We start from the raw sequence: 21,518 nt of genomic DNA on the forward strand, positions 1-21,518 counted from the left end.
AAAATGTGTATGGTAATTAAGAATGTTGAGTATAATGACTGGGAAAGGGAACAGATAAGAGGGAGAAGGAATCAGTTTGGCGGTAATAATTCTGGTCGTGGTTATGTAAATAATGTAAATACGACTAATGGAAGAGAAGGCGGGAGTAACCAGATGGAACCACGATTATGTCACTACTGTTCTAAACCCGGTCATTTCATAAGGGATTGTTGGAAACGAGGTAGGGACATTAGGGGAGGTTACACTAGGGGAGGTCACACAAGTGGCGTGTCAAACAGGGAAGACGTCGGGAGTAGGCCTACAGGGACCAACAATCAGGGAAACTAGTGAGCGGGAAGAGTGCCTTCCATAAAACAGGGGACTTTAATAAAAAGAAATTTAAGAAAACATTCAATAACAGTTTATGTAATTTAGATGTTAAGAAACATGTTAAGAATGAGAAAAATCAGGAAAAGAAATTAGAGAGAAAGATTAAGAATAGGCGTTGGTTCAAAACTAAAAGAGGTATTCATAACTTGCCAGTAGTAAATGTACATTTTAGTAACAATATGGTACAGTGTGCATTGTTAGATTCGGGGAGCTCTATAAACATTATAAGTAAGAATGTTTATGATAAGCTGGAATCTAAAAGGCTAGTGATAAGCAGGTCTAACGATAAGGTTAACTGTGTAACCGCTACAAGTGAATCCGTAAACTTATTAGGTAAATGCATTGTGAAAGTAAAAATCCAAAATAAGTCATGGTCCGTGCAGTTTTTTATTGCCGAGAAAATAACCTGGGATGTAATATTAGGAGTTAGGTTCATGGAGAAAACTGGACTAGTTTTAAATCTAAGAGAAAATAAAGGTTATTTTTCATTTGATATGGACAATATTTTCAATTTGAATGTAAACGAAAATAACAATGTGAAAGCTGTCAGTTGTGGTGGTTTAGAGTTAAAGATTGGGCGGTTAAATCTCAAGGACCGAATTGAAAGTTTAGTAGAACGCAATCCACAGGTTTTTACAAATGAAATAGGAAAGGCTTTAGATTTTGAATGTGAAATAAAGTTAAAGGACACTACTCCAGTAAAGATAAGACCCTATCCTGTTTCCCCGCCAAACATGAAAATCATGCGAGACATAACATATTCGTTATTAAAGCAAGATATTATTGAACCAAGTTTGTCAAACTATTCATCACCTAGTTTCCTAGTTAGTAAAGGGGAGGGGAAAGGTCATAGGCTAGTGACAAATTATAAAGAACTGAATTCAAAGATTGAGCCTATCGTGCACCCTATAGGAGAATTGCAAGGGTCATTTAACTATCTTAGCGGAGCTTCAATTTACACTGTGCTAGATTTAAACAATTCGTATTATCAGGTTCCCTTAGATCCTAAAAGTAGGCACCTAACTGCGTTCTCCACTCCTTACTCACTTTACCAATACCGCCGTTGTCCCTATGGACTACACCTTGGATCTGGGTTATTGTCAAGTTATCTAGATAGAGTCTTTGGAGACTTAAAATTCAAGTCTGTAATATCGTTTGTTGACGATATAGTGGTTTTCTCTAAAGATCCAGAGGAACATATGGAACATTTAACAGAAGTTGTAAATAGGTTATCAAAAGCTAATTTGACTGTTAATCCAAGTAAGGTGCTGTTTGCTGCGGAGGAAATAAGTTTCCTAGGACACCGGGTTTCCCACAACACATTGAAAGTTGACCCAGATAGGACAAACGCTATTAGAGAGTATAAGAGTCCAACATCTGTGAAAAACCTAAGCAGGTTTATTGGAATGATAAATTTTTACTCGAGGTTCATTGAAAATTATGCAATATTATGTGCTCCTCTAAATGAGTTACGAAAGAAAAACGCTAAGTTTATATGGACGGCTGAATGTGAAGCTAATTTTCAAAAGTTGAAAGAATTAATCAGTAACCCTCCCGTGTTAAGATTACCAAACTATGACATGCCCTTTATACTGCAAACAGATGCGAGCCAAGTAGGTTTGGCGTCAGTGTTATTGCAAGAGATCGATGGTGTTAGATTTCCTGTACATTATTACTCTAAGAAGTTTACAAAGCAGGAACTAAACCTAACTGTTTATGAGAAGGAAGCATTAGCAGTTGTACTGTCGATTCAAAAGTTTAGGAGTTACCTGGAAGTTATGCCATTTTATTTAGAGACGGACAATCAAAGTTTATCTTGGGTTTTATCACACCACAATAAGTTAGGTAAATTGGGGCGCTGGACAGAGTTAATATTGGGGTTACCTTTCAAAGTAAAGCACATTAAAGGTAAGGATAATAAGATTGCGGATTGCTTGTCTAGGATGTTTGAGGGATATCCCAATATTGAAGTCGAAAGTGAGATGTCAGATGATAAGATAAATGAGTTGGTAAATAACCTGAGTTGTGTAATGAATAAGGAAGTCAGCCTTAGTAATGTAATTAATAACTTAACGGAGTATCCAGCAGCCTTTACTGACATACGTGAGCACCAACGAAAAGATGAAAGCCTTTCAAAGATAATAGACCAGATACAGAATGGTGATAAGGTGTCACCATACACGATAAGTAAGGGAGTGTTATTATTCAAACCATCGAATAAAGTAAAAGGTCGGATTGTAGTTCCGGAAGCAATGAAAGACATGGTATTACATTATTTTCACAACAGCGTTAGCACAGGGTGTCATTTAGGTATTTCTAAAACAGCGAATAAGATAAAGCATATATTTTATTGGGAAAGGATGTTGGATGACATAAGAAATTATGTAAGAAAGTGTGAGGAGTGCTCTAGGTCTAAACAATGTCAGCGTACGTATCATGGAGAAATAGTAGATTACCAAGCTTCGAAACCTATGAGTAAGCTGTATATTGACGTTGCAGGTAGTTTCCCGAGGAGTAAGATAGGCAATAGTATGTTGTTAGTGGTAGTAGATGATTTCACTAAGTATGTCTGGTTAGTTCCATTAAGAGATGCAAAAACACGCAATATTGTTAAGGCATTGGAAACACAGGTTTTTAAACATGTAGGAACACCTGAGATGATTGTTTGTGATAATGCTGCTTACTTTAGAGGAAATGAGTTTAAGAATTTCTGTTTCAAATATGGTGTGAAATTACACAGGATTGTGGCGTATAATGCAAAGTCGAATAAGAGCGAGCGCTACATAAAAACTGTAAAAGGTAGCATGGTAGCTCTACATCACGATTGTCATGACAGCTGGGATAGTAGTTTGCATTATGTACAGTTAGCAATTAATACTGCTGTAAATGATGTAACCAAACACACAGCATTTGAACTTATGTACAACTTTGAGCCAAATTGTAGTTTGTCGACATTGTGGAAGGTAAAGGAGTTACTCGGCGATGCAACTGATAAGGGAGGAATAAAGGCCAAGTTTAGTACTGCGATAAGAAATCTAAGGCTTGCTCACGCTAAAACCAAGGAACGGAGATTAGTGAAAGAAGGGAGTAAACATCCATTTAAGTTGTTTGATGAAGTGTATGTAAGGCTTCACCATATTAGTAACAAGGCAGCCAAGTTCCAAGCAAAACTTGCATACAAATGGTCCGAAAAGTTTAGGATTATCCATTTCTTGACACCTGTAACCGTATTATTGCAAAAGGTATCAGATTTAAAAATCATTCAAAGAGCGCACCTTGATCAATTAAAGATGGTATGATTAAAGTAGGGCAATTGTGATGACATGAGATAAGAAATGATTATATGTACATAGTAACTTAGTAGATTTCTGTGAATATTTGTTGTGAAGCCTGAATAATAACGTGGTATTGAACGCCTAAGTGGAAGGTTATCAGCGAAGCCTGAATTAATGACACAATAAATTAATTGATATGGAACGCGAAGCTTGACACTTTAGAGCGAAGCATGACGAGATTATTGTTAGGAACGCAGAATAGACTGAAATCCGATAGTAAACTTTAGCAATCAGTAAAAGTGAAAGAAAGGATACATCTAAAATATAAAATGATGTAATTGAATTTTACTACAATACGATTGGAATTTTTGCTTATCACTCGGACGCGAGTGAATGAAGCAACAAAGGTCTTATCTCTTCTTCACGCACAGTCTGTAAGAAGGAAGTTACATGGCCAGGTTTCTTTCTTCATAACAGTGTAAAGAAGACCAATATGTGTGTGTAGTATTTATAATTATGTAAATTTGGAAAATTATTAGAAAAAGGTAGAATTAAGCGTATGTAATTAAAATTATAACATTTCTTATGCCATGTTGATGTTAGATATTAAACAATGTATATAAAATAGGCACCTATTTAAAAAAGTTGTTTTTTCAGTGATGTGTTTTAAACAAATGTAATGTTTCTTGTATTATATTGTAAATAAATATGTGTTAGTTTATAAGAAATTTTGAGATTCATGTTATGAGATAGTAAGATTAGCAATGTAATCCAGGCTACTAACATGAAGTTTTAAATGAACTGAAAATGAAGTTTGACAATTATATCAAATAATTGAGTAAAATGATGAGTAATGAAAGGGGAGGAGATGTAAGCAACCTGAAATAAGCGCGCGGCGGAGGACGCGACCTTGATAGTTGGGTCAGATGTTTGATAAGAGATAATGCAAGCGGAAAGGTTTGTTTACTTTTCAATGTCTGTGGTTTGAGGTCGTCGAACCGTGTTGTTTAAGGAGCTTAGGTGTGGATTATGACACCGAGAAAAAAAAGGGTGAGAACAAAAAAAATGCGTTTTATTTTGATTTGCAAAACAATATTTTTTGTTTGAAAGGGGAGATTTGTCACGATTGTGACAGAAATTATATTTTATTTTCATAGATTATAAGGTAATAGAATTGAATGTTAGTACAAATCCTGGAAAACTAGAAGAAACCGGTTTTCTTAGTTCAAGTCGATACCAGCATTGATAACTGCAAGCGCGCAGTCTGGTGGCAAGTGTTCGAGACTAGGCTTAGGGTAGCGATGATTCATAATTTGGAGGAGAACCACTTTGTTTCAATCTCATTTTGCGTAGTTGTGGTCGACAGTCAACTTGTTCCCTCGATTTGGAGGTATGTAATGCAAATAATTAAGCAATTTATGTTTAAGGTTATTCCAGGAAAAATCAGTACAACTTCAATATGTAAATATATATAGCTAAGCATTTTTGGGTAAACCAATTAATAATTTTTACTTAAATTTTGATAGATATGAAGATTGAACACCACGTGTTTTTGGCTCAGGTTTTAACGAGTGTTAAAAAATTGTTTTAGCTTTGTATCTTAAAAGGGATTAAACTTAAAGAGCATTGTGTCAATCTAAATGATTTTTATAACTATCAGTAACTGTTCAGAGAGAATATTTCGATTAAATTTTATTTTTTAAGGTAAAATTAGGTTGGTTTCAAAGTCATGTTCTAGTTGAACCGACAGGATTTTAATATTGTTTTAGTTTGGGGTAGTTATTAAGGATTTGTCTAAACAGTTATTTATTTCGATATGGAAGAAGGATATGTTTAATTGAGGTTATTTGTGTTTTATTAAAATGTCACAGTAAACTGATTTAGTAATTCGTTAAAGGATAAAGATGTATTAGACACATGTTTGAGACAGCTGTTTTAAAATTACTTTATGGTCAGTTTTATTATTATTATGTAAATTCAGTAAGATTTGTGTTAAAGGGTAATTTGTTAAAATATTTTATATTTTGTACTTAAAATGATTTTATTTAGGGGGTTATTTCAAATGTTTATCAATGAGAACAGAATGATAATTATTGGTATTCCATGTTTAAATTTATTGTGGAGAAACTAGCTAGGCTTTAGGAAAAATTTGGGGAAATTAACTTTGCTGGATAGATGTGTGACTAGACTAAAATAGATATATTTAAGAAGTTTTATGATTAGGCCTATATTTGAGTTGTAAAGTAGGAAAGTATGGACTTTGGAGAGGACGAGAAGTTTTAGGGGGATTTATATATAAGGTTTGATCGATCAAAGAAAGGGGAGGGCAAAATAAAAGGGGGGGGGTTAGTAATGGTTGTAAAGTTTATTTTGGTTAAGTGGAGAAATAGTTTTTGTTAATTTTCTAAGGTGTTTTATCATACTGAACAATTGTTAGTTTTAAGAGTTTATTTCATTATATTGGATTTTTACTGGAATAATACGACTTCTTATTTCAGCATGCCCTTCTTGCCTCCTTTCACAGCACGCTATACTTGATCTTAAATTTAAGTCACTTAGGTGTGTCACCCTCTTTTCCAATTTACCAGATTGCCAATAGCTGTTTATCTCATCTCAATGAGCTCCTCACAGTTGAAAAGTTGGTGATGATCAGTAGTCTCTTCTGACCTGCCGCACTTCATTCCTAGTCATAATATAAACACAATGCAGATACTTCTGAAACGTCCAAATTCAAGTGATCAGTCATTCTGTCGTTTGTCATATTTTTAGCCTATCAAATATCAAGGTATCAATCCGTTTGAAGAGGGTGTGAAGGGTGAGTTTCCTGCTCTTAAAAGGGTTGTTTAGTCCATTTCCTACTTCTGGTTGTTCAAACAAACCTGATATCTTCTGGTTGTGTGTACTGTTAGTTGTTCTTCAGTGTCCCATAAAGTAATGGAGTTGCACAGATACTTACTTGATATCAGTGCTGCTTTAGTAAATGGATAGCCTGGTGGGCAGCCCAAGGGGAGCAATAAGTTTTTTATTGAGGGTACAACAAAGAAAAAAATTGCTTTGCAAGAAAGGTGGGGGAGGTGGTGCAAACACCTATGGGGCTCATAACGTGTCATACGCAAACCGGGGGTCTGATAGAGATGAGACAGAATGAGAAAGAACCTTTAAATATAATGGTAAGTATCCTAGTAAAACTGAAACTCCATATGGATATGGACATACAATTTTAACAGGTTGCATCTACCTCTGAAGCTCTACTCACCTAATGCTAAACCAAAAAGTCCATCCATGAGGTTGAAGTATTTGCCTCCTACGTGGAAATCCCCGTGCAAAGGATATGGGTAGAAGTAGTTGCTTGAAACTCTCCATGATCTATCATTCTCTAAGTCGTACACTAAAACAATAACAAAATGTTAAGATCCTAAAAGTGTACTGACATTATTAGAGATTAAATTGAGGGGGACCCAACATAATTCTTTCCTTGGCTTTCTCCCCCCTCTCACTCTCTCTATCTCTCTCTTTTAATTTTGTTATATGTAGTCAAACATCGGGTGACATTTTTTAATGTCTAAGTTTATAGTTACAGTTATAGACTGTCAACTATTATAGTCCCATAATGCTCAACTGGTACTGTAATGTCCAACCTCTAATAATTTTAAATCCTTATTAAAACCACATATGCTGTAATGATCTAGAGAATTGAATGATTCAATTGTCTTAAATTGTAATTACCTAATGAGAAAAAACTTAAAGAGTCAAAGCTAGCGTTTTGGTTACAGCATAGACCTTTAAAAATTAAATCTCTAAAGTAATAAAATATTTGAAGGTTTTATGTTCAGATGCTTTGGAAAGAGGTGACTTGAAGCTTGAAGAAACACAGAATTTATGTAAGGGGTACAATAGCATTACCTTCCATAAGGTAATGCTATTGTATATTATACAATACGGTAATATTTTTATTGAGTTACCAATGAGTTTGAAAGAAGTAACATCTGACAGATATGCATGGGCATCACTACAATCTGCAGTCCTTGTGTCTACAGCTATGTTGATCAGTAGAGAGTCTTGGTCCAAGTTAGAATCTGGTATTGTGTAGCGCTCTGTGAGACAAAACATACAACATTTAAGAAAGTGTTGTAATTGTTTAGGCATAAAGCTTAAAAAAGTGTGTTTTGCAGCAAAACGAACTTGCAATTACAAAATAAATCAATGATAATATATTTTAAGGGTTGTTTGTAAATTAAGGTGTCCACCAAGCTTGAGTAGTGGCCAAACGAGCTGACATCAGCTTCTTGTTCTTTTTCTCTTTTACTACTACTACTCTTTCACTACTAGCCTACTCTACTACTTTTTTACTACTTCTTTATCCCTCTGATTATATCTTTAGATAATTCCGCCGCCATGCGATGGTAAGTTTCATCATAGTATCAATACAATGTGAAAGGAAATAGAACATCTTGAAGTTTAGGTCATGTCCTATGGGGGTAGCGGATTTTTATCCCCCTGGAATTTTACCCCCTGGGCAAACATGACGTCACAAACCAGGGGGTAAAATTCCGGCCGCGAACTTTTGAGTTTCGCGACATCAGCTCGATGGATTAAACGCGGAATTAAACATATATTTTCACGGTTGTGAATTTAATCAGAACACGTCAAATTATAAAAACCTAGAGTGTACGGCCCGGATTTTTACCCCCGGAATTTTACCTCTAATGATAAATGATAAATAAATGATAAATAAATTAATATAGGCTACTTAATAATAAAATGTTTACTATTAAATTAAAACAGAATGAAGATAATTAATCATTCTCACTAATTTAAATATCTGGCCAAGGGGTAAAATTCCGGGGTAAAAATCCGGGGGGTAAAATTCCGGGGGGTAAAAATCCGGGGGTAAAATTCCGGGGGGTAAAAATCCGGCCCGTACATCTTCAGTTGTCTAAACGCTAGTTATATGGACTGGGGGTAAAATTCCGGTTTTTATTGCTAATCTAATTAATCACGCTCTGTCTATTTTCATTAGACTTCCAAATCCGCGGGGGTAAAATGCCGGCCGCGAACAAACTTTTGGCCACTCAGGTTACTACGTAATAGTGACGTCAGCTTTGTCCAGGGGGTAAAATTCCAGGGGGATAAAATTCCGGCGACCCGTCCTATGATTATACTTCTAAGGTTCTAGGGCAACGGTGGCCCTAGAGATTGCGTGGCCCAAAGCAAAGTTCAATAGTTGGCCTTCTTAATACCTAAAATACGGCTGTGCAACTAAAAAGCCCTGAAAAGCACGGGACCCCAGGCACTGCCTTTTTGTAGGGCCGCCTCGGCCTCTGGTCTAAGGATCCAACCCCTGTTAATGATCATCATTGGTTTGGTTATCGAATGTGAAAGAGGTTTTGACGTAGAAAGTATGTGTAAGGGGTAAAGCAAGCTATAGAAGAATGGTCATGATGGGTTAGCCTCTGGATCAAGATATAGCAAGATTCGTGGCGGCTGAAGGATTAGGACGGTCGGGTGATGTCCCAGCCCCTAAATTAGCCCTCGCTCTGCTGCTCTGGGGTTTCACAATGAGTCACCTACTGGGCTCAATGCATAGTTGGTAAAATGTTTGTATATGACCATAATGTGTATTAAATAACGTCATATTTGTAACCTGAATCAAATAACAAGAACATTGAGCCCAAACACGAAATAATTGCGATGATATTAAGCATACCAAAACACGAAAACTGACTATTATTTTAAAACCAAATGTATACTTAATATCCTCGCAATTATTTTGTGTTTGGGCTCAATGTTCTTGTTATTTGACGCAGGTTACAAAACTGGCGTTATTTAATACACTTTATGGTGATATACAAAAATTCTTCCAACTATGCATTGAGCCTAGTAGGTGACTCATGGTCAAAACCCAGAGCAGTCGAGCGAGGGCTAATTTAGAGGCTGGGACACCACCCTACCGTCCTAATCCCTCAGCCGGCACGAATCTTTTGCGGAAGGTATAGAATACCTGTAGAATAAGTTGATCCTGTTGTGTTATAAATAACGACAGCTGTTTCGTGCTGCTAAGAGCACATCTTCAGGTTAAATGTCAAAGACTATTTCTCATTGATGTATGAGCCAAATTACCCACACTGCTACCTTAAATGCTTTGCTTGCATCATTACTACTTGGCCAAGTTTATTGTATAAATGTCATATTCGTCTTTGTGTTTTCAAGTCCAAGAAGAGTTTATATTAATGTTGAGGACTTCATACATTAATGAGAAATAGAGCGTTTAACCTGAAGATGTGCTCTTAGCAGCACGAAACAACTGTCGTTATTTATAACACAAAAAGATCAATTGACGCACCCAAAGTTCAAACTTTTTTTAAGGTCTTGATCGGAACTGATGGATGCTTGCTTCCACCTTGCATTTGCATTGCAGCGTGCAAATTGCAAATTTATGATGGCCTTCTGCAAACTTAGAAATATTTGCATACTTTTTATTCCATATACTTTTCTCTATGCACGTCTATTAACTGGCAATATATTTCAATAGAAGTTGACACCCTTACCAAGAAACCTATTAATAGAACACAATTTATATTTGGCAGGGGGGGGGGGTGTAGATTTTCTCTCACATCATTTTTGGGTCGACAACGAGACTAATCTTTGAATAGCGATTGGAACCTGCTAGAATAGTAGTTTGAGGGGTAATGAACATGAGGCTGGATTCAGATTTAATACTTCGGCTGTAACCGGAGATTGTGGGAGATTGTAATTTACAAATAGCGCTTGTACAATATAGATATATTATAATAAATGATGTGTCTGTGGTCTAGTCGGTTGCGTGAGAGACTTTAAAACCAAAACAGCAATTTCCTGGGTTTTGTGTTAAAATTTTATCCAGTTAGAACTTAAATCACTTAATGGCGATCCCTCTATACCAACATACACAGATTTGCAAATCTGTTTGATGTGTATAAAAGATTAAAAAAAATATACGTCTGATAACACTTGTAATAATATATTTACACTTATATACTGTTGACTCACAAGATGGTAAATACAAAAGTTGGTAAGTGGTGATCGATTTCGATTGGACACTCCAATCATCATCAGACCCAATAGGCGAATCATAGTACAACATTGGCCTAATGGGTCTGATGATGATTGGAGTGTCCAATCGAAATTGATTACCACTTACGAACTTTTATATGTATTTACCGTCTTGTGAGTCAACAGTTTAAGTGTAAATGTATTATTACAAGTGTTATTAGACGTATATATTTTTTTCAGGTAATAACACATACGATGCTGATCAAGAAGTTATTTACTATAAAAGGTGGTCTGGTTACCAAAAATGTATCTAACAAAAATAAATGATTAATTTCCATTATGCTCTGTAATGTACTTACTGATAAGGGAATCTGTGTGAAGGTCAAACACTAATACTTGAGGCTGACATTTCCTCTGGAATGTATTGAAAACATCCACAACACCTGAGTCTATTACCCAAAGTCTTCCACATCTGTCTACCTGAGAACAGTAACTAGAATTTGAATGACCATCAAGTTAGTATAGACTTAATAATAACAACAATAAAACATCAATTTAATGAAAATTGTAAACCTAAAAAATTTAGATAGTTTAATCCTGTAGTTTTTAAAGCTGGAAAACAACATTCTTTGTGATTGAAAAACTTTGAAAATTTTATTCAATGGTAGCACTGGTTAGGGATCCCAACAAATTGTGTTGGAATTTCCCAACAGGTTTTAAATTGTCTCTTCGCTGCCTCCAGACTGTTCATTGTCATGGGTTGGGTGTGTTAGTGTTGCTAGCCTAGTGGCACAGACTATGGAAGTTTTACTTTATAGTCTGTGCTAGTGGTTAGCGTCTCAAACCTCAGTACAGGAGGGACTGATTCAATTCCCGGCACATCCACAAAACCTTATAATCGGTTTGGACAGCTTTTCTTAGACTAAACTAACTTTGAGATCAATTAAAAATGCCACTGGCGTAAAAAAAGTTAATAAAGTACATCACTATTATCAAAAGTCAAAATCTGCGCCTCTTTCCAAGAACACACCTGGTGGCGCCAATATTGTTGCAGCCGACTATTACAGAACTGCAGCTCAGTCCAACTACGTACATTATGTAGTCGTTTTTTGTGTTTATTTATATAGATTTAAAATGAGTCAAGTGACCATACCAATGTTGGCCACTATTTTGCTGCAGTATGACGAAAACATGTTAAATGATTGCAATCGTTTTCACTCACGTGGGTCCTGAACACGCTGGTGATGCCGTCACAGTCGCCCCGGTGCCACGACCAGTCAGGGAAGGGCTGCAGGAGGGTCACGCCGTTACGCTTCAGGTCAGACACCGTGGCTAGAGTCACTGGAGTGCCAGGTTTGGTTTTGGGGAGCGTCACGAACAATTTGCGGCCCTCACCGTTGTAGCCTGCAAAATATTAATGAGATAAGGAACATCATAGCGTTTGCAATTTGATTGAATTTCATTGCGGAAATTGTTATATGCTGCCGTACTGTTCTTTCCGTGGGCTTTCATGGTCAATGTCATTAGCCTAGCCAGTGAGGATGCCTCTTCAAAGGGCTGATCTGGTAGACCCATTACAGTAAAGGTTATTTGGTTCAAAAGACATTTTTTAAAACTGATAAGTAAAACATTATTTTAGTTTTGACTACATAACTATTTTCAAAGAAGAATTTATTTTGTTTTTGCGATATTTGATATTTCATATAAAATTAAAGCTTAGCTCACAATGCAAAATTTTAATCAGACTAGAGGTATCTGAACTTTTTTAGGAAAATCTAGGGTACCGTATTCAAAATAGTACCAAATTTTTTACATAAAGAGCTGCCATTTTAGAACAAATAATTGTCAAATTCTGATTCTACAAAAATTTTTGTATAACAATAGCTATAAAATTATGTATAACATGACATATGTATTTGACAGTTTACAGTTGTGAGATTTGAACTGGTGAACCTCTAGTTTAGGTACATCCTACATTTAAAATACTTTATACATTTTCACTTTATTAATGTGCAATGAACAATTTGTCTGAAATAAACAGTGATGGACACTATGAATATGACACTATGACAGAAGCTGTATGGATCATAGACACAAGCAAATGACGTCACTGATTCTATAACATCATTAACATATATGGTTTAGACAGTTCCAATCAAATAATTATATATACAAACATGTTTACTTTCAGGCCAGTGACATAATTTTATTATGTTTATGACTTATTGTTTCTGTTCCGAATATTCGTGGTGGACATCTTACCCTGTGTATCATCCTTATCTATCAACATTTAACATGTTTGTACCGATTTAGTAGAAGCCGATTAGTTGCATAACGTTTTAAGTTTCAAGAATCAAGAATATTTATTTGCCATTAAAAACAGAACGTTACAATAGGCATCGTCAGTGCAAAAATACATCACAGTCGGTCTATAATACAATCAGTCTTAGCGTCTAAAAATTCATCTACAGTGTAGAAAGCCTTACTTTTTAACAATTTTGTAACTACACAATTAAATTTCTTATTAGGCAACAGCCTCGCAATCTATGGCAGTTTATTATGAAGAACAACAGTTGTTGGTCAACTAATTCAACGTATTCCAAAACTAGTTAAATTGAATGGAACGATGTGATAGCCAAGTTAGTAAAGCACAAAAATCATCAAACTCACGCTAAATAAAAGAGAAACTCACGCAAGTTTACACCACAACTAACACTCTAAGCATTGTTTACATGAAAAAATATAAAACAGAAAACAGGTTTCGGGTTTTACAATAAGACATTATTTATTAAATTGCTTTATTCAAAATCAACTAGCTGTTCAGAAAAAAAATAACTTAGTAATTAATTCATAAATTAATTTTTTAGACTTTTAAAAGGCTTTATTTTGGTTTGTTGAAAGCCCTTTAAGGATTTTGTCGACTAAGAATTTGTTTTATTTTAGTCAGAACCATTAGCCTACATTTCATTCTGGTTCTGACTATAATAATAAAACAAATTCTTATTCGAAAACATCCTTAAAGGGCTTTCAACAAACCGAAATAAAGAATTTATGAACTACTGAGCAGAATAGAAAATAGAAGGTGTTAGCCGTGATAACATGACAATTAGTCAAGCCACATAACATTAGAAACACAGCCACTTGTATTTCGTGACCACTCCGTACATGTAATGACAATACGCAATTATTACTCCATCACATTATTGTTACTCTATGCAAGGCTTTTAGTGAAATGGCAGCGCGGCGGGAATATTGCTTTCTGACGTGTGAATTACGCGTTGGCATTTTGCGTAGAAAGTGTAAAGAATTGGTGCCCGCCTCGTAAGTTATTGCTATTTTTATGTATAGTTTTGATGTAAACAAAACTGTTATGATTGTAGTATACTTATACTAATATACTTACTATTTTGGATATACAAATTAATTGTTGCAAAGTCTTTATATCAATCTCTGAAGTTATAAACTTCGAAGTACTCACGGCTTAGCAGGTTTCAGCTTTTAAGCTGTGTGATAATTTTATTTAACAGAATCTGTCTGGATTATAAATATAAATAAATTACGTCACTGGTCCGAATCTTATACTTATAACATTAAAATGTGGTATCAGGAAGTTTTTTGTCAGCTCCATTTAGATAATACAGACATGTTTATTTTTGAGCTAGTTACATCATTTGTTCGTGTTTATGGATACATTTTTAGATATAATATTCGTGGGAGAGGTAAGAAAACATTTTACAAATGATAAACCAGTATAAAAAACTACGTTAGCGAAATTTCCGAATCTGCGAGTCTTGACTTACATTTTATGAGATGACTTGAAGAATAACTTTAAAAAAAAACATAAAAATACGTAAATTTGCAAAAAAATAATTCTGAAAAATCAATAAACTTACCTGACCACACGTCTACGTCAATAATTAGGTTATTTTTAGGGATGAAATCCCCATTGGCAATGTAGGCATCTCGAAGTGCCTCGGTCGGGAACGTAAAATCGACGTGAGTCCAGGCATATAGTGTTTCCATGCGACCCGCCAGCACTGCGGGACAGAGCAGCAGCAGAAGAAGATACATCTGGAACCAATGCAAAGGCTATGTTTAAATTGTGAATAGTCAGTGGTAGTTCTAGGACCTTGTCAAGGGGGGGGGGCTACCGTGATGAAATTCCTCACTCCCTAAGAAAAAAGTGGGTCTAAGGGTACTCCCAGCAAAATTTAGTATTTTTAAAGCAGTTTGGTGGATTTGTAAAGCAATTTCAACGCCTAGATCTTTGTCCAAAAACCTCCGTGATGGTTTTATGTATGTTTATGTATCCAGGTTACAATGAATGAACACTTTAACCTCTATAGCCACACCCTTGGAACCGCTACTGGATATAGTGCAATGGTTATTGAAAGAATAATGTTGGTTTCAATGCAGAGGTCTTATCATAGCCGATGGTTGCGTGAAAGCGATGAGGTGTGAGAAAAGGAGGCAAGGTAAGGCTGAACTTATACACGCTCTCTTGGGTTAAAGCGGAGCATTTATGAATGGCGGTGCAGTAGTAAAAGATTGTCGCTCAAGCAACTCGCTGTTTTAAAATACGGGAAGCAGGTTTGAAAAACACCGCTGCAAAAAAGTGTCATTGTGCGTTTCAAGTTCTATTTGATCAAATTCAATTAATTAATACGTGAATGCACGGTGGCAGTTGCCGGTCGGCAGTAGTATTTTCCACACCTTACAAGATATATTTTCCATATATTTGTATTTTATACATAATATTAGTAATCAATATATACATAGAAATAATTTCTTTACCCTCTTTGTTCTAATGTCAGTATAAATTAATACGTCGTGTTTAGTGTATAATGGCAATTTTATTGTGTTCACCTAATTCAAGTTGTAAATTTATATTTTGTATAACATTACCGTAATGTTAATTATGTTAGAAGCCACATTTGTAATAGGCAAAGTTAATTACAATTTGAAATTGTCAGATTCTGTGCTGGTTTCTTATAGTGATAGCCGATTGGGTTAATAACGGTAGCTGAAGGCACAGTGCAGTCAATAGTCAAGAGAAAAAGAAGTAGCAAATAAATGTGTAACAAACTAGCGGTAACACTGGTATTTGGTGATGCTCATCGGAATTTTAAAAATAGGGTTAGTTGATACTCGGTACCATCAATATAGACACAAGGGTACAATCAAGTAACTGCAGACACAAAACATACCAATCTATACTAGAGACTCAACCACTAAATTCAGAACGAATATCATATTTTGAGGGTCAAAAATGAACAACGCACTTTTCCCACTGTCCGGTCATGATGGTTCGCGAACTCTTTCAGATAAATTTAGGTTAACAAGTTTGCGGCAAATTTAACCAAATTTGGTTATCAAGCCAACGGAGATAAATAATATAATTTGATAATAATATACTATTCGATAACATTATAATGAATTTGAACGGATGGTATTTTTGGCTTTTGGTGACATTAAAACGAAAAAAGTGAATCGGCCTCGGGACTCGAGTCTAAGGTTTTACCTACGGCGATAGCATATTTCCTATAAGGGAAATTCGCTTAAATGAAGGAAACGTCAAAAAATACATGGTGATAAATAATTGAGAGGGTGGTTGAAATATTACTGCACACGTTACATAATACGACTTTTAAATACTGAAACACCTTAAAAATTATTATTGTTGAAATACGGTCAGTGGTTTGGAAGAAGATGGTATTATCGTAGAATCTTCTGAGTTCTTAATGGTGGTGAATTTCTTTCCACAAGTGAACCAGCTGTGAAATTAATGTTTGTTTTTATTTTGCTACTATTGTATTATTGGATGACAATGAAATCAAGACCAGAGATATGGTAGCAAACAATTAAACAATCCAAACATAATCATAGCAAACCGAGCAAACTACTTTCCCTCCATCTCTACTTAATTACCGGAACACTGGGACCACCTTCGTGTAGTCTTTGTTTACATGGCCACTGACTTCCGGTCAAAGACATCTAATTTGGAAGTTGTGTCACAGACGTATAAAGTCGTGGAAGAAAATTTCCGGGTGGGCATGGTTCAAGTTGTAAGACATTGTGTCTTTAAGGCGAAATCTAAAAAACCAAGTCGTGTTTTGAACGTAATTGATGCGATTATGTAAACATACCCGTCACAAACCAGCACACCAAGTCAATTTCCATTTGTCTTGTTGGATTTTGACTAAAATATCTCCTTCAAACCTGTCTAAATTAGCACGTGGCAGATAAAAACACCAATTCTTTTTATAACTCAGTCCCTTTCAGTCCATTAGGCTACCAGGTGGCGCAATAGTCATAACAATAAGAACACTACATAGAGCAACAACTGTCACCACTGCCCATAGAGTACGAAATGACAAAGGTATTTATAGCTGCATAGAGACGTAGGAAATCATTCACGGTTTGACATTGTTTTCAATCGAACAATAGATCCGTGAGATGGCGTTGATGCGATTGTGAAAACTTGATTGTAGCAAGGTTTGGCGGGTATGGTTTTGACAACTTTAGACAACTAATCTTTAGACAACTTTTAGATCAGTGCCTAATGTAGCGCTAGGTTTGAATCGTACTTTAATTTGGTTCAATTTGGAATTCTGAATATACAGAGAATGTGAGGGTTTAAAACAATAAAAAGGCAGATTTACAGTAAAATGAACCATTTGAAAAATATACCGTACACTTATATAGTGAATCTCTACCTAAGTTTGATTTTTTTAACTGATTGAGACAATACTTTTTAAATTTCTAACTCTCCATACTTCGTAAATTTTGTTTAATACATTTTTTAAGGTGGAATAGGGATTTATTCCTTTTACATGATGTATTCTAAATATAAAATAATTTCCTTCACCACTTCAGATACATGATGTGATGTTCCCCAGCCTAAGGTTATGCAAACAGAAAACAAAAAATATGCCTCCCTCTACGTTTTTAAGCAAATTCATCCCCACTGCTGTACTTTTTTATGAATTATTGAGTTCTCATTGATCATGAGTTCCTGATTTATTATTGGTCATTGGTCGAACTGCTTTAGTCTGTTGGCTGGTAATTTCCACCATAAAGTTCTTTTACCAACTTAAATTCAGTATGAAAATACATAATTATTAAACAGCATTAACGGTTCGGATTTCTCGATTCGGTTTAGTTAGGGGAATTGCTGAGGTGGTAAGAACCAAGTCCTAATAGATCAGTATTTTTAGAACTGTCCCAGAGGAATCATCATCTACAGAAAAGTCACGAAAGAATACAAGTTGGCCGCCTGAGTTTCCATTTAATTTCTTGTCTTCTTGGTGATGACAGAACAATTGATGACATAACTTTAAACATATGACGTCACCGGCCCGAAAGTTAAACAGTTTGTATTATTATTTTAATGGAACCGGCAATAAACGTTCCGAAACAGATAAGGTTATAAGTAGGCCTACAATATTCGAGCCAGTGACGTCATTTGTTTATTCCTAATTTTTATGCTCAAAACTGTTTCTGTTCTAATATCCGTGCAACCATTGAATACAATTTATAGTTAAAATAAAACGGCTAAAAGATTCACATAGATAAAATAAAACATCAATAATATTTAGAGATGAGATAATAACACATTTTGTAGGCTATAGAGTAATCATTAAGCAATAAACATTAAAAATACACGTTGTTAAGGTTTTTATAACAATTACCAAACTGTTTAATCGGAGTTTTATAGATTTTCATTATTTATACTTAATATGTTTTGTTTTTTTATAAAGGTTCTGACACATCGTAGCTTGTATTTGCTGAACATTTATTGATGATGATAAAAAAACTCAACTTTAGACAACTGTAATAATTTAACACGTCAAATGGTGTTGGCTGGATTTATATTTGGCCATTTATAATATAGAACTCGAAAAAAAACTCAAGTAACAGATACAATGCAAACCAATTTCACTTACCATGTTACTTGGTGAATATGCCTCAGCGGAGTGCCTCAAGGTAGTATCATAGGCCCGGTTTTATTCACCACAAACTAATTGGGCTTTCAATTACCACAAGAAATTTGTTTTGAGGTTTTCGAGGTCTGGTTTGATCCACAGCGGAACAATAAATTAGGTAACTGAGTTTTTGTCTGGCGGCCACGGTCGATGATTCTGTCAAGGACGGACAAAATATTTCACAAATCGTTGTTTTTGTGTATGTTCTGTCTTTTATTTTGTTTATTAAAAATCGAGTTTTTATTCTGATATGAAGAGCTTTGAAAGTTGAAACATGTAATCTCATAGAGGATGAAATGACATAGCATTAATTGAGCTCCTGCCTTTATAACATCTAAAAAAGAGAAAAGAGAAGCAGAAAAACCATCTGGGGAGTATTATCATTTTCTCCAATAAACTGTATATATCTCAATAGGATTTCATATGACTATTTTCAGAAGACAAAAATAATTCATAAACGGGTTGCAATACAAGTTTTTAATTAATTTAGCTTCAACGTAAAAAACCCTGGGGTGAAGTAAGCATAAATTTGTCTTTAACATGAAGTATTTATCATGAAGTATAATAACATAAACTATGAACTATTTTGTAGCTTCGGAATTATATCTATTTACCTCTCAAATTAGTATGTTTAATTTTTTAGCGTCTTTTTTCAAGATATTAAGTGATAATAAAGTAGCCTCTGATGTATCACATGCTATGTTTATGGATAATGAACTTATTGTTGTAGATTGATTTCTGGTGGATTATACTTTTATCTTCATGCAATTTGGACTTATTTTTTAAATCAAACCAAATATGTTGTTTCTCTAGCAAATATAAGTACTCATAGGGGCCGTATAAATGAACCTTGATGTATATAATAATATAAGAAATTTATTTGACACATTTTTGAATAAAATATCAATTTAACGGATATATATTCACATGTTGGATACGACGAAGGTATTTCATATTATGAAAGTCACAAAAATAAAAAAAAGTTTTGCAAATAAGCGTTTTTATCGTACACAACTCTTAGGGGGTATGTTTTAAAATAGACTTTGAACGTTGTATACGTTGAATACGTTGAATTCTATGCAAGAGACAAAACTATTATCTTGTGGACAACGTCAGTCAAGATCGAGTGTTTTAGCAGGTCTTAGAATATTCAACATTCTCTGGCCCAATTTAATAAATTTTTAAGCATATTTACAACGTTTTACAGGAAAGATTTTACAGTTTTTAAAAGTCACGTTTCTTTACGAACTCTCAAGTTTGAAGCTTGGTGACTAGACCTAGTTATAAAAACAATTCAGCGACCCAAATATTGAAAATTTAAATACAAACAAATGAATATTTAGTAAGGAAACCCGCCGGCTGATACCAGCATGTAATAAGCTACTGTAGAGGGCTAAGTCTACCTGGGAAATACAATCACTTTGTAATTATGAGAATCATAATACAATGTAGAAATTTGCAAATCAATATTAGTTTGAGAAGATTGTAAAACAAAATGTTTTTTCATATTAAACGTATTTCAAAATATTTAAAACTATTTTCGATTGGAACTTTAGATCTACTACCGAGATGTAGAAATTCCATTTCTATGTTAAATTTGTTTGTATGTTTAGGGTAAAAATTAATAAACAAGTACAAATCGAACACAAAATTGCGCCGTCGCCTGTAAAAGATGTGTCTCCTTCAAACGCCAACTTGTTAACACAGCCAAGCGAAACAGGGCTGACTGGACACTATAGCATCTGGTATTTGTCCATACACTATCATAGTATGAAAACCTAAAAGAGAAAACATCACTTCAATAGTATATTTATCTTTATGACATTCTATTTCAATTAGATTAATACCCCCGCTGCAGCAAACCTGCAGACTAAGTGAATTTTCATTTGCCTGATTTGGTTTTAAATTAAATATATTTCAATGACATTAAGTAACGAGTACCTAGGTTGGCTGCTACAGGGAGGGTGATAAAACTTGTGTGTTCAGTAAAATAGTAATAGCTTAGTATAAAGTAAATAAATTTGCTAAGTTTGACCAAATATAAACCAGGAAACTACAAGAGATTAACGTGGGAATCTTAAATTTACAATGTTTTTTCTCCGTAAACAATAACGGTACAAAAAAACTTAAATATACTATTATAAGTATTCGTTTTTTAAGTTCTTCAAAATGGTTAAGAGAGGAGTTGGGAGCTTTTATGTTTCGAGGGTCAAAATTGAGAAAACCCTAATTTCACCATATAAATCCCTCCATTTGGCTTCTGGAGATCAACACGAAAAGTAAATCAGTCCCGGGTCCAGGTTTTACCATGAGACCTATGGTAATAGCTTATTACCTATATGGGAAATTCGCTAAAACTATGGTCAATGTAGACGAGATCTCCTATTTAATATCTAAAGTTAATGGTTCTGTAATAAAAATTAAACACTGTAGCTAGTTTCACACATAACAGGGACTCAAGTAACATTTTCTCAGTGAATGATAATAATAGTGTAATTCCTGTTGTATGGAAAATTATGCTCATCTGAGAACCACTTGGTCAACATCGACAGAGGTTAGATTTTGACCAAGTGACTTGAGTATACCGAATCATCGATATATTCATGGTTAACCTTGCGGTGAACATTTTCCCTATCCATCACGAGGTGCGTTACCTTCACGGCGATTGCGACATATCGACCACGGATAATCGATTGATTCGATTGTTCACCGGTTGCGCCCAAACAGTTGATTAGGAGAAAATCAAAGCAGGAATTGAGCTGAGTACGTGGAGCCTGAAATACACTTCTACAAACATTTTTATGAATCTGACAACACACGTTTGGACGTTTGATGCATCGTCTTTGAAAGCTGAAAA

At 34.9% G+C, this 21,518-nt stretch overlaps 1 protein-coding gene across 1 annotated transcript in view; it reads right to left on the bottom strand.

Moving 5' to 3' along the window:
- The window catches only part of LOC129001032 (protein yellow-like), a 57,674-nt gene that overhangs the window by 19,155 nt on the left and 17,001 nt on the right, over window positions 1-21,518 (bottom strand). Inside the window, exons 2-6 of the mRNA XM_054428173.1 lie at window positions 14,570-14,747; window positions 11,899-12,080; window positions 11,036-11,156; window positions 7,607-7,738; window positions 6,901-7,032 (exon numbers count right to left, since the gene is read on the bottom strand). Coding sequence (XP_054284148.1) covers window positions 6,901-7,032; window positions 7,607-7,738; window positions 11,036-11,156; window positions 11,899-12,080; window positions 14,570-14,747 — 745 coding nt within the window. The remainder of the gene's footprint in view (window positions 1-6,900; window positions 7,033-7,606; window positions 7,739-11,035; window positions 11,157-11,898; window positions 12,081-14,569; window positions 14,748-21,518) is intronic.

This window comes from Macrosteles quadrilineatus, unplaced genomic scaffold (genome assembly GCF_028750875.1).
Source record: "Macrosteles quadrilineatus isolate MER2022 unplaced genomic scaffold, UCM_ALF_1.0 Scaffold_8__2_contigs__length_117827958, whole genome shotgun sequence".
Classification (NCBI taxonomy): domain Eukaryota; kingdom Metazoa; phylum Arthropoda; class Insecta; order Hemiptera; family Cicadellidae; genus Macrosteles; species Macrosteles quadrilineatus.